The 14,578-nt window shown below is 37.1% G+C and overlaps 1 protein-coding gene across 2 annotated transcripts in view; it reads right to left on the reverse strand.

The window, feature by feature from the left end:
* The window catches only part of sltm (SAFB-like, transcription modulator), a 77,656-nt gene that overhangs the window by 10,929 nt on the left and 52,149 nt on the right, over nt 1-14,578 (reverse strand). For both annotated transcript variants that reach the window (XM_059952567.1, XM_059952566.1), the window contains exons 14-17: nt 11,795-11,949; nt 10,133-10,313; nt 2,160-2,284; nt 1,345-1,485 (exon numbers count right to left, since the gene is read on the reverse strand). In XM_059952567.1, coding sequence (XP_059808550.1) covers nt 1,345-1,485; nt 2,160-2,284; nt 10,133-10,313; nt 11,795-11,949 — 602 coding nt within the window. The remainder of the gene's footprint in view (nt 1-1,344; nt 1,486-2,159; nt 2,285-10,132; nt 10,314-11,794; nt 11,950-14,578) is intronic.

The following is a 14,578-nucleotide window of genomic DNA, read 5'->3' on the forward strand; positions in this document are numbered from 1 at the left end:
AACTGAAAAAAGGGGAGATTGTCAGTATAAGAAGGTGGAGAGAAGAGATACAGAAAGAGCTAGTAAACGAAAGGTGGTCGAGGTGGGGAGGTGAGGGTGATAAGCAAATGAGGGAGGAGGAGAGTGACAATAATGCCAGAAACCGGGAAGTGACAAAGGGTTGACAGGAATCTGATGGATAAAAGGATGGAAAATGGATTTGTGGGAGGGAGGTGGGAAGGGGAAACAGTGGGAGGAGTGTGTGGATAATGGGTAGATGAAGAGGAAAAGACTGGTGAAAGGTAGCAGGTGGATCAGGAAAAGGGAAAGTGAACAGAGGGGAATTGATTACCTTAAGTTAGGCAATTCAGTATTCAGGTTGCCAGGTTGAAGTCTGTCCAAGTGGAATATGAGGCACTATTCCTATATAGAGATAAGCCTACACCTGTCAATGGATAAACATATTGACGTTGGAATACAGAGTGGAAGTAGAATAGCTGGCCATTGGAGATCCTGACTGGCATGGCAGATGGAGTGAAGTACTCACCCCACTCGAGTCTAGTCTCATTGACACAGAGGCTGTAGTCAGAGCAATGAATGCAATAAGCAACACTTCAGGACTTACATGTAATGCCTGCTTCAGCTGGAAGAACTGCTTCTATCTCAAACAGTAGTAAGGGGGGAGTTGTAGGAATAGGTATGATACCTTTTGTAGTTGCATGGGACAGTGCCTGGGGAGGGAGCAGGATGGATGTAGAGAGATGGCCAGGCAAGATAAAATACTTTATTTCTAAAGGCTCCTCTGCAGCTTACCTTTCCTTCCATCTTTACATCAGCAGCAAAATGACAAACCAGTCTTCAAGTGACTTCACCCAAGCTACAAACTGATAAGAGTAGGTTGCAACATTCATGCCTACCACTAGTTACATCTATTTCTGCCTATCTGCAGTTTCTTATTAATTGATCCATTGTCACCAATAAGTTGCTTCCTGCACTAGAAGCCTTATCTTCCCTAATAATTTTCAATGTAGCACCTCACCAAATGCCTTCTGGAAATTTAATCATGAGCCCTCAACACAGGACTTGCTAACCTTTTCATAGAACTTACAACATCACTCAAATATTCATTTTCTTTCACAAAACCACGCTTTTTATGAAATCTTCCATTAACCCAAATGCCCTGCTGTAATTTTTGAAAACAGCTTCTACCATTTTTCCAACAAGAGATGATAAACCAACTGGTTTGGAGTTTCTTGCTTTCTGTCTCCACCCCTTTTTGAAAAGAAGTATTGTTCAAATCAATTACATAGCGACATCAGGTTTCATTTGGTATGGTCAAAAACCAGATAGAAAGGGAGCACTCACCTCTCAAATGCAGATGGCATCCTATGATCAAAATCATTGTAACGGTTTGGCTCTTGACGACCGTAATCTGAATTGTGACCAAAGCGGACATCATTGTCCATGGCTCTCCTTTTATGATCACTCCAATAGGGTTCATCACGCCTAGATTACATGACATTGAGAGATTTAAAGCTGGAACAGCCTGGTTAAAACATATCAAGAATACATTTTCCTTTTCCAAAAACAAAAACCAAGCATAACATTCATTCATGGATGGAGATCTATGGAATTCATTGTCATAGATGGCTGAGGGCAAGTTACTGGGTATATTTAAAGTGGAGGTTGATAGTTCTTGATTAGTTACAAGGAGAAGACAGGTGAATAGGGTTGAGAGAGATGGAACAGCAGAGCAGACTTGATGGCCTAATTTACTCCTATGTCTTATAGTATCATTTAATTAACCATACACATAATGGAGAGGAAATAAAAAGAATACAAAATGATTCCGAGTTAAATGAATGAAGCTTCATACCACATTACAAGACTAAATGATTTTAAAAGATAGATAATATCAAGGTTTCAGAATGAAATCAAATAAGAGCAAAGTAAGCAAATCATTGTATGTATTTACACTATTATTTCTGCAACCCTAACAACATTGCAAAAAGGATAATAAAGCCTTCAAGTGTAATACTTACAAATCAAAATCAGCAAAAGTTTATCCATCAAACTACAGAGTAAATGATCAAATTCATGCTATTATTGAAGCAGGATTTTTCATATAGCCAATGAGTACCCAAAGGTTTATCCAATAATTCTGTCACATTAAAACATACCTATTGTCTACATCATGTGGCCTCTTTAAAGAGTTCCTTCTTTCTTGTTCAAACCGAAGCTGCTCATGTTGCCTACGGAGTTCTTCACGTTCCCGAGCAATGCGTTCTATTTCCTTGCGACGTTCCTAAATAAGCAAAAGTTTCATTTGTTTTCCTGAACCATAACTATTTACTGTCCTGTCAACACACTGTTCTCTACCCTTGAAACTACTGATATCTATAGTGACATTAACAAAGGGGAGACACTTTTATGGAATGAAAAGTTCTAGTCCCAGAGGTTCAATACTACTGAAGCAGCTCTGAAAATTCTCACTCACACACAGAGGATGAAATTATGCCCTTAAGTTAAGGTATTTCAGAATTCAATAAAAAAAAACAATTTCAGTTTTAATATACTGTTTTCAGATTTTGCAAGTCAACAATAATTGACTAATACACAGATCGAAAATACTGAAAAGGCACCTGGACACTGGTGCACAGCAGTAAGAGGATAAATGAAAAAGTCATTACAAGAAGCTATGCCCACAAAGGGAACAGCTTACCTTCATGATGAGCAAGCAGGAAAAAGGGCTGTGAGAGAGGAACCTTCAATACTGATGAAGGGCCCAATGCATCACAAACAAAATTTGATAAAGAACCAATCAACAGATTAGGGCAACTAAGCAAATAATTGACCCAATAGATAGTTTTACCTTAATATCAGTGCTAGTGCTTGTTCATAAGGAATTTCAAAGTGTACAGACTTGATAGCTGAATGTATGACCACCACTGGTAAAGTTAATAAATTCAGGGATTTTAAAAGGCTGGCATGTATGAGACCAAACATATGAAAAGGATGGAGAAAATTAAATAAACTGAGAACCATGGAGGAAATTGAAATCCTATCCACCAGCTTAGATTTCATAGAACTGACAATTAAACATTCATTGTATGAAAATCTTGATGGTCCTGCAACTGGATCAGTCATTATTATGGAATGTGAATCCAGAGCCCCAGGGCAAGTCAGGTGTGCAACTGGAGCTAGTGCACCAGAGCTTGCAGCCATGATTTGAGTCCAGAACCCACGGTTAAGAATGTAGAGAGGTTTGCAATCAGAGTGTGTGTGTGTGTGTGTGTGTGGGGGGGGGGGGGGGTGTCTGGTGTGCTTGTTTATTTCTCACACCTTTTAAACAAAATATATTTACTGGATAACTTAATAAACTGTGTAACGTATAAAAGAAATAAAAAGGTGGTAGATTATCAGAGATTTACTTTATCATTTGAAACTAACAATTCTCAGTTGTGACAGACCCAATATTATAATCTGGAATTTGATCTAAAAATCCATGAAGTCAGGTTTAATTGCAATGCATCAATTTGAAACCCAGCCAGCCGGAACTCATATAGCACCCAGAAAGAAATTAACAACCAACTCAAGGCTGATAAACTCAATACAATTCAAATTAAATTAGACCTGAAGAGTTGTATGTTGCATTTGTGCCAGAGTAAAAGGGGAAGGATAGTACACACATCTTCTTATGCTGAAACTCTTGTCTAACTTTGCTTAAGCAAGTCCCAGCATGGCCTACTATTTTAACAAGTGGTAAAGAAGAAAGCACAAAAGTTTAAAATAAAATCCATGCTTATCTACACTCAGTGCCCATTTTATTACGCACAACTGCTTATTAATGCAAACATCTAATCAGTCAGCTATGTGGCAACAACGTAGCATATAAAAACATGCAGACTTGGTCAACAGATTCAGTTGTTGTTCAAGCTGAACAAGAAATGGGGAAGAAATGAGATCTAAGTAACTTTGACTATGAATGATTGTTGGTGCCAGACAGGGTGATTTAAGTATTTCAGGAACTGCTGCTGATTTCCTGAGGTTTTCACCCACAATAGTGTTTACAGAAAATAATACAAAACAAAAAATCTGTGGGTGAAAACACCTTGTTAAGGAGTAGGTCGATGGAAAATGGCCTGACTAGTTCAAGCTGACAGGAAGGCAACAGTAATTCAACTAACTATATTACAACAGTGGTGTGCAGAAGAGCATCTCTGAACCACAACACGTCGAACCTTGAAATATTTGGGCTATGGTGGACACAGGCTGACCAAAACTGGACAGTTAAAAATCAGTAAAGTATTTCCTGGTTTGATGAATCTCGATTTCTGCTGTGATATGTAGCTGGTGGGGTCAGAATTTGGCATTAACAACATGAATCCATGGATCCATCCTGCCTTGTGTCAATGCTTCAGGCTGGTGTTGGTAATGGTATGGGGAAGATTTTTTTTGGCACACATTAGCCCCTTAATCCCAACTGAGCATCACTGTAAACTTGTTGAATCCATGCCACAAAGAATTCAGCTGTTCTGGAGGCAAAGGTGGGGGGCAAGGAGAGGGTGGTCCTACCCAGTACTAGAAAAGTGTAATATAGTAGCCACCGAGCGTAGAAAATTTGAAATAAAAGGGAACACAGTGTTTGAAGAAACAGCAAGGAGCTTGAACACCTCCCTCTGCAACTGGATCCTACACCTCCTGACTGGGAGACCTCAGTCAGTCCAGATTGGGAGCAGCACCCCCAACACCATCACACTGAGCATGGGGGCTCCCCAGGGCTGTGTGCTCAGTCCACTGCTGTTCACTCTGCTGACCCATGACTGTGCTTCAACACACAGCTCAAGTTCATCAAGTTCGCCGATGACACGACCGTGGTGGGTCTCATCAGCAAGAATGACGAGTCAGCTTACAAAGAGGAGGTGCAGCGGCTAATGGACTGGTGCAGAGCCAACAACCTGTCTCTTAATGTGAACAAAAGAGATGGTTGTTGACTTCAGGAGGGCACGGAGCGACCACTCCCCGCTGAAAATCAACGGCTTCATGGTAGAGATTGTAAAGAGCACCAAATTTCGTGGTGTTCACCTGACGGAGAATCTCACATGGTCCCTCAACACCAGCTCCATAGCAAAGAAAGCCCAGCAGCGTCTCTACATTCTGTGAAGGCTGATGGAAGTCCATCTCCCACCCCCCATCTGCATCACATTCTACAGGGGCTGTATCGAGAGCATCCTGAGCAGCTGCATCACTGCCTGGTTCGGATATTGCACTATCTCAGATCACAAGAGCCTGCAGCGGATAGTGAGGTCAGCTGAGAAGATCATCGGGGTCTCTCTTCCTGCAATTTACACTACACGCTGCATCCGCAAAGGAAACAGCATTATGAAGGACCCCACGCACCCCTCATACAATCTCTTCTCCCTCCAGCCTTCTGGGAAAAGGCTCCGAAGCACTTGGGCTCTCAGGACCAGACTATGTAACAGTATCTTCCCCCAAGCTATCCGACTCCTCAATACCTGAAACCTGGACTGACATCTTGCCCTACTGTCCTGTTTATTATTTATTGTAATGCCTGCACTGTTTTTGTGCACTTTATGCAGTCCAGTGTAGGTCTGTAGTCTAGTATAGCTTTCTCTGTTTTTTTTTATTAAGTAGTTCAGTCTAGTTTTTTGTACTGTGGCATGAAACCCCATGGTCCTGAAAAATGTTGTCTCATTTTAACTATGCACTGTACCAGCAGTTATGGTCGAAATGACAATAAAGTTGACTTGACTTGACATGAATACTCTATTTTTGGAGCCAAAAGAGATGGGAGGGGGGGGGGGGGGAGATTTTATATGGATTATTTACATCTATATTTACTCATGAGACAGCTAGAGTCTATAGAAGTGAGTCAAAACAGCAGTGAGGTCATGGATCGTATACAGGTTACAGACACAGAGGTGTTTGCTATCTTAAAGCAAATAAGAATGGATAAATCCCCAGGGCGGAACTTGTGGGAGGCAAGTGCAAAAATTGCGAGGGGTCTAGCAGAGATATTTAAAACATCCTTATCCATGGGCGATGCATTGGAAAATTGGAGGCTATAAGAATAAACCAGGAAATTACAAATCAGTGTGCTAGACATCAGTAGTGTTAGGTTATTGGACATTATTCTAAGGGCCCAAATATGTAAGCATTTGGATAGACAGGCTAATTAGGGATAATCAACATGGTTTTGTGTATGGTAGGCGGTATCTTACCAAATCTTATAGAGTTTCTTGAGGAAGTTACCAGGAAGGTTGAAGGCAAGGCAATGGATGTTGTTCACATGGACTTTAGCAAGGCCTTTGACAAAGTCCCACATGGGAGGATGATCAAGGCAGCTCAATCATTTGGCATTTAGGATGAGTAGGAAATTAGATTTGATATTGGTTTCTTCCATGAAGCGATAGTGCTAGTAGATGGTTGATTCTCTGTCTGAAGGGCTGTGACTAGTGGTGTGCCACAGAGATTGGTGCTGGGTCTGTTGTTATCTATATCAGCGACCTGGATGATAAAGGGCTAAACTGGATCAACAAATTTATGGGTGACACCAACACTGAGGGTGTAGAGGACCACAAGAAAGACAACCAGAGCTTGCAGTAGGATCTAGACCAGCTGGAATTTAATGCAGACAAGTTTGAGATGTTGTGCGTTATGAGGACAAACCAGGGTAGGACTTGCATGAGTGGTAGTGTACAGAAGGGTGTGGTAGAAAAGAGGGAGCTGAAAATACAGATACATAATTTGTTGAAAGTAGTGTCACAGATAGCATTGTAAAGAGAATTTTTAACACGTTGGAGTTGGGACGTTTAAATGTATAAAACCATTATTGAAAAAAATTCAAGATGATCTTGATAAATGGATGACGTTACCAATAACATTAGTAGGCAGAGTAAATGCTGTAAAAATGAATATATTCCCTAGATTACAATATTTATTCCAAACACTACCAATACAATTACCGCAGAAGATCTTTCAGGAGTTAAATAAATGTGTGAGGAAGTTCCTTTGGAAAGGTAAGATGTCAAGAATATCGTTGGAAAAATTGACATGGAAATTTGACCTAGGAGGGTTACAACTTCCAAACTTTAAGAATTATTATAAAGCAAATCAACTTAGATTTATTGCATCTTTTTTTGATGAAGATAAACCGGCATGGATTAGAATAGAATTAGATAAAATAGGAGAAAATATACCAGAAGATTTTATATATAAGTGGGAATCTAAATGGATACGGGAAAAGAAAGAATCTCCTATATTAAAACATTTGATTGATTTATGGGATAAATGTTGATGATGAGATAAAGAAATCTTTATTAGCAAAGAGACCTTTAATTCAAAATAAACTTATTCCTTTTACAATGGATAACCAACTTTTATACAATTTGTTTCAAAAAGGGATTATTTAGGAAATTGTTTTGAAGAAGGTATATTAATGTCATTTGATCAATTAAAGAATAAATACAAATTATCAAACAACACTTTTTTTGTTATTTCCAATTAAGGGCTTATTTAAGAGATAAATTGGGTCAAACAATGTTATTGCCCAAACCTAATAAAATAGAAACTTTAATTCAAAAAGGAAAAATTAAAAAAATTATTTCTTGTATGTATAGTTTGATTCAAAAACAGGCAATTAAACAAGGAATTCATAAGTCAAGACAAAAATGGGAAACTGATTCGAATATTAAAATTGAAGAAACAAGTTGGTCAAGAATATGTCTTGACAGTATGACTACTACAACAAATGTTCGGTTAAGATTAGTGCAATATAATTTTTTACATCAATTACATATTACACCACAAAAAAGATAAATAAATTAAACCCAAATTTATCTGATATTTCCGATGTAATCAAGAAATTGGTACTTTTTTTACACTCTACTTGGTCTTGTTTTAAAATTTAACCTTTTTGGACAAATTTAAGAATTTTATTGGAACAAATTATTGGAACACAATTTCCACATAATCCAACATTATTTTTACTAGGCGATATTGAAGGGATAAAACTCAAATCCAAACTGAATAAATATCAGAAAGAATTCATAAAAATTGCATTGGCAGTAGCCAAAAAGGCTACTGCAGTTATTTGGAAATCTGATTCACACTTAAGTATAGATCATTGGAAGAATGAAATTTTTAGCTGCATTCCACTTGAAAAAATAACTTATAATTTAAGAGATAAATATGAAATATTTCTGAAAATTTGGCGCCCTTATTTACAAAAGATAGGATTAAATATATAGGTACTCCGAAAATAAAATTATTCGTTATCTGGGGAAAGAAATAAATATATATACTAAAGCTATTAAGACCTCCATGGAGGATGTGGGGATCTTCCGATATCCAGGCATTCATTCTTTCTTTCTTTTTTCTTCTCTTTCTATAGGGATATGTTAGGGGGGAGTGGTTAAGGGAAGTGGGGGGAAGGGCTGACAATTTTTTTTATATATAATTATTTTTCCTTCTGTAACCTATTTGAAAATTCAATAAAAACATTTTATTAAAAAAATGTTGAAGAAGCCTAATTTGGAGTACGGTGTGCAGTTCTGCTCACCCACCTGAGGAAAGACGTCAATAAGATTGAAAAGAGTGCAAAGAAAATTTACAAGGATGTTGCCAGAACTTGCGGACCCGAGTTATAGGGAAAGACTAGAAATGTTAAGACTTTATTCTCTAATGCGTAGAGAACTAGTGGAGATTTGATAAAGGTACACAAAGTTACGATGGATCCTAACAGGTTAAACACAAGCAGGCTTTTACCCACTGAGGTTGGGTGAGATTATGAGAGGTCACAGGTCAAGGGGAACATGAGGGGGAATTTCTTTACTCAGAGGGTTGTGCAAGATCTGCCAACAGAAGTGGTGGATATGGGTTCAATTTTAACATTTAAGAGAAGTTTTGGTAGGCATATAGATAGGAGAGGTATAGGAGGCTATGGTCCAGATGCAGGCCGATGGAACTAGGGAGATTAATCATTTGGCATGGACTAAATAGGTCAAAGAACCCGTTTCTCTCCTGTAGCATTCTTTGTCAAATTTGTATTTCTTTGTCAGCTTCTCATCAAGAATAAAACATTGAAGAATTTTTCCCATGATTCCATGAACCTATCCAGCTAAAATGATTTGATAGCTTTTTCATCCATCTTGCAATGATCAGAGATAACTGTTAAAATGCAAAAGCCCACATCTTGCTTCACACCCTTTCTACAATAAACTACCAAATCAAATACTGCTGTGCAGAACATGGATCAATACAACTCTAGGACCCTCAATATCTGTGCTGACGATGATGTTAAAATAAATTAAATCCATCTGCTTCTAAACGTTCCATATCCCACCTTCCCCTACATGTTCATCTGCCTGTCTAAATGCAACTTAAATTTTGCTATTGTATCTGCTTCCACTACCTCTAGCAGGGTGTGGGTGCGTGTGGTGTCTGGTGATCCCTTCCCCCTCATACCTTCAACCTATGATCTCTAATATATGTCACATCAACCCTGGGAAAACGATTCCGACTATACAACAAGCCGTGCCTCTCAATTTCATATACTTTCATCTGTTCACCCCTCAGTCTCTGACACTTCAGTGAATACAATCTAAATTTATCCATCCTGAAACAGAAAGGATTATAGCTAACGTATTCCAATCCAAGCTAATCCTGATGAACTTCTGCACTTTCTCTACAACCTCCACATCATTCCAGTACATACAGCGACCAGAATACTACACAATACTTCAAATGCAGCCTAACCAGCGGTTAATGCATCAAAAAACATGGCTACCCAGCTAACAGCATCCTGTCTATGAAAGGAAACCTGTCATGCTTTTTTAACCACTCTTATCTGTGTTGCCACCTTCCACCACAGTTCACTGAAAGTGGCTACACAAGTGTGAGTTGTACCCCAAGAACCTTCTGCATATCAAAGCTTCTTAAGGGTCCTGACATTTAGTAATTAGATTTGACCTCCCAAAAGGCAACAACTCACAGTCCAGATTAAACTCCATTAGCCATCCGTCTGCCCATATTCCACAAGGCCACTTCTTTCTCTTGACTGCAAACTTACTGATCAGCCCATCCACATTGTTACACAAATCATTTAAATATATCACCAAAAAATAATGTTCACCTGTTCTATACGTATGCGTTCTCGTTCCAGTCGTTCCCGTTCCATCCTTTCCCTTTCAAGCTTTTGTTTCTCAATTTCTAATCGTTCTCTTTCTCGCTGCAAACGATCACGTTCCTCACGTTCGCGAATCATACGGATGCGTTCCCGCTCACGACGCTGTCTCTCGGCTATTTCACGGCGCCTTGTTAACAATAAGCACATACTTTACAAATGCAGAGTAGGCAGAAAATATAACTTGTTCCAAGCAAGACAGTCTACATGGTGTTCAAAAATAATTTAGACAGAATAAGTGGCTTGGTAATTACTAACTTGTGCAAATGAAAATTTAAAACTTGCGCTCTTTTGGAATTCAGACTAAAAGTCACTAAGTATTGCTCTTGTCCGTGGCCTCCCAACTTGTATCCTGATATCTGATTATTATTTTGGATTTGTTGCTATGGTCCTGCATGGCCCTCTGCAACTTCTTTTAACACAAGATTTTGATGGAAAAATTGAAACAAGTTTGAAATTACAACAAATCTCATACAGCAGGCTGGTCCAGAAGGTTAAGACACATGGGATCAAAGGCAGACTTGCTGGCTTGGTGGTAGTAGAAGGTTGCTTTTCTGATTGGAAGTCTGGGACTAGTGGTGCACCACAGGATCAGTGTGGGAACTCTTTTTGTTTGTGATCTTTGATAATCACTTGGACATGAAGGATGGAGGAATGATAAGTAAATTTTCAAATGACACAGTAACTGGTGTTATAGATAGCAAGGAAAATTTTCTAGAGGTCAGGTGGAATAAGGTGTGAGATGATGCATTTTGGGACATTAAATAGGGGTAGGGCTTGTACAGTAAATAGTAGAGCCTTAAGGATTGCTGATGAACAGGAAGAACTTGGGGAATACCTCCCTCAAAGTGACAACACAAGTAAATAGAGTGCTAAAGGCAATAATGTGGCCTACCTGCTTTCATAAGAATAGACAAAAAAGATGCTTTGTTGCAACTTTAAACATTGGTTAGAGTACTCTTAAGAATACTGTGTCCAACTGTTTGAATGCTGCTAAGAAGAGTGTAGAGAAAATTTATCATGAAGGATAGATGTTTAATGTGAGGGAAGAGGTTTAAAGGGTGATTTGAGAATTAAGTTTTAAGAAACAGAAGGTTTCGTTTGTGGAACTTTTACAGGCAGCGGTGAAATCAGATGCAATCATTAAGAGATGAATAAGCATATACTTGAATAAGCAAAGCATATAGTATAAAGCTACAAGCTTATTGAGGACAAATGGGGTTAGTGTTGACAGGTAGAATGGTCAGTATGGACATGATGGGCTAAAGGGCTGTACAACTCTCACTCTAACAGTGTGATGAACTCAAGTTCAAATACAACCAAGATTAAGGGGCACGAGAGTCAGTGTTTGGATGTCAGTATGAAAAATTGCATGATTTCAGAACATACAAAGCATTTTTTCAAGCAAATGAACATCCTGTCAAAATGCTGCTAATGTTATGCTTAAGTCCCGTATTTGGCCTTGGATTCCAATTTAGCTGAAGGAGTACAATCACAGAGTGATGTATGATGCCACTAGAAATTAGCTAAATAAGTGTAATAAATAAACAGTCCAAACAAGTTAAAGCTTTTGACATTAAAATTTCCTCTGAATTGTAAACTTTCAAGTACCTTCTTAATTCTATTGCACGACGTATGCGCTCCAGTCGAATTAGACGCTCACGAATTTTTTGCTGTTTTATTTTCTCAAATGGCAGAATATCCTTTCTCTCCTTAGCATCCGGTTTAGTTGGAAAACGTTTCTCTCTATTTCTAGAAGTCGATGTCTATAAAATTGGTAAAAATGACATATTTCTTAATCACCATACCTTCAAAACGATGATTTTCTTTATGTAGGCTCCTAAGCCACTAGTAAATCCAGTCAATGTAGATAAATCCACTACTTTGGTATATTCTGCCAACGAAGCAGCATTAACATCAGTGAAGCAGACAGATGACATGAACAATCAAGGGTAAAATGTCTTTCAGCTCATTCAAATGTTGAATAATTCAGATGCTTCAAATACTGTTGTCAAGAACAATCTTGAAAGATCAATTCTTTACAGAAAATTCAGAAACTCCTTTCGAGGACATGCAACTTAGTATTATTTTATGTTTTCAGCCATCTTTTTTCACTCAGGTCTGTGGCTGGGAGTATATACAGATGAAAATCTTTTGAGGTTTTTCCAAGGACAAACAAAATGGATATTCAAAAAAATAAGAGCTTGTCCTTATCATTTCATTCCTGCTAAATAGCATTGAGGACTTTTGGAATTAACTGGCCTGAAACTTTCTTTCTTTCTTTCTTTTTCAATCTTTTTATTGAATTTCATATATAAAAAACATATAGTAATATTGAATAGGTTATGAGTGCACTAGACTTAAAGTTGAATTAGTAATAAGATAACAATCTATTAAAATATCAGCCAAAAAAATAGTACATTAATCAATCTAACCTACATTAATTATACATGAAAAAGAATAATAATCATCAAAAGAAAAAAAATTTAAAAATACAAGAAAAAAAGAATATATATTGAAAAAAAAGTTAAACCTAAACTAAACTAACATGGGCAATAATAACAGTTTATATGTATATGATAGTGTCAAAAACTCCGGAACTCCATACCAGAACAAGAATAAAAAGAGAAAAGGTCTAAAAGAGACCAAATTAATTCATATGAAAATGTCGAATGAACGGTCCCTAAGTTTCTTCAAATTTAATTGATGAGTCAAAAATAGTGCTTCTAATTTTTTCTAAGCTCAAATAAGAAATAGTTTGAGAGAACCACTGAAACGTGGTAGGAGGATTTATTTCTTTCCAATTTTGTAATATAGACCTTCTGGCCATTAATGTTACAAAGGCGATCATTCGTCTAATTGAAGGGGAAAACCGGTTACCATCCTCATTTGGTATACCAAAAATTGCAGTAATAAAATGAGGTTGTAAATCAATGTTCCAAATTGAGGAAATGATAGCAAATATGTCCTTCCAATAGTTATGTAAAGTGGGACATGACCAAAACATGTGGATCAATGAGGCCACATCTAAATGACATCTGTCACATTGAGGGTTAATATGAGAATAGAATCGAGCAAGTTTATCTTTAGACATATGGGCTCTATGTACAACCCTAAATTGTATTAAAGCATGTTTAGCACATATAGAAAAAGAATTAACCATTTGTAGAATTTTTTCCCATTTTTCTGTTGATATATTATATTGAAGTTCTTTTTCCCATTCTTGTTTAATTCTACCTGATATTTCTGGTTGTATCTTCATAATCATATTATAAATAAGAGCCACTAATCCCTTCTGACAAGAATTCAAGGTAAAAATCATATCTGAAAAATCTATCAAAGTTGAATTGGGGAAGGATGGTAGAACTTTATGTAAAAAATTTCTGATTTGTAAATATCTAAAAAAATTAGATTTAGGTAACTTAAATTTGTTGGAAAGTTGGTCGAAAGACATCAAACTACCTTCAAAAAAAAGATCTCGAAAACATATTATACCTTTCCTTTTCCATATGCTAAAAGCTTGATCTGTCAAAGAAGGTTTAAAAAAGAAGTTAAATAAGATGGGGCTATCAAGAACAAAGTTTTTCAGAGTAAAAAACTTACGAAATTGAAACCAAATTTGTAATGTGTGTTTGACAATAGGGTTGGATAACTGTTTATTGAATTTAACTAAATCAGCAGGAAGAGAAGAACCAAGAACAGAGAATAAAGAATATCCTTGTGCATCATTGCATTCTGAATTTACCCACTTTGGGCACAATGGTGAATCCAAATCTAATTCCCAATATATTAAGTTTCGAATATTATTCGCCCAATAGTAAAATCTAAAGTTAGGTAAAGCTAAACCACCATCTTTTTTAGATTTTTGTAACTGCCTTTTACTTAACCTGGGGTTTTTATTTTGCCACACAAATGAAGAAATTTTTGAATCAATGTTATCAAAAAAAGATTTAGGAATAAAAATTAGTAAGGCTTGAAATAAATATAAAAATTTCGGTAAAATCATCATTTTAATAGCATTAATCCGGCCAACTAATGATAAGGATAAAGGAGACATCTTGTAGTAAGTTGCTGAATTTGATGAAGCATAGGTAAAAAATTCAATCTGAATAAATCTTTATATTTCTTGGTAATTTTTATACCGAAATAAATAAAGTTATCAGTAACAACTTTAAATGGTATCCTGTCATTCAATAAAGTTTGCGCATTTAAAGGGAATAATTCACTCTTATCCAAGTTTAGTTTATAACCAGAAAAACTACCAAATTGAACCAACAAGGATAAAATAGCGGGAATAGACCTGTCAGGATCAGAAATGTATAACAACAAGTCCTCAGCATAAAGTGATAACTTGTATAACTTCTCATTACGGGTAATACCAAAAATACTAGGGGA

Source organism: Hypanus sabinus, chromosome 28, assembly GCF_030144855.1.
Source record: "Hypanus sabinus isolate sHypSab1 chromosome 28, sHypSab1.hap1, whole genome shotgun sequence".
NCBI classification, from domain to species: domain Eukaryota; kingdom Metazoa; phylum Chordata; class Chondrichthyes; order Myliobatiformes; family Dasyatidae; genus Hypanus; species Hypanus sabinus.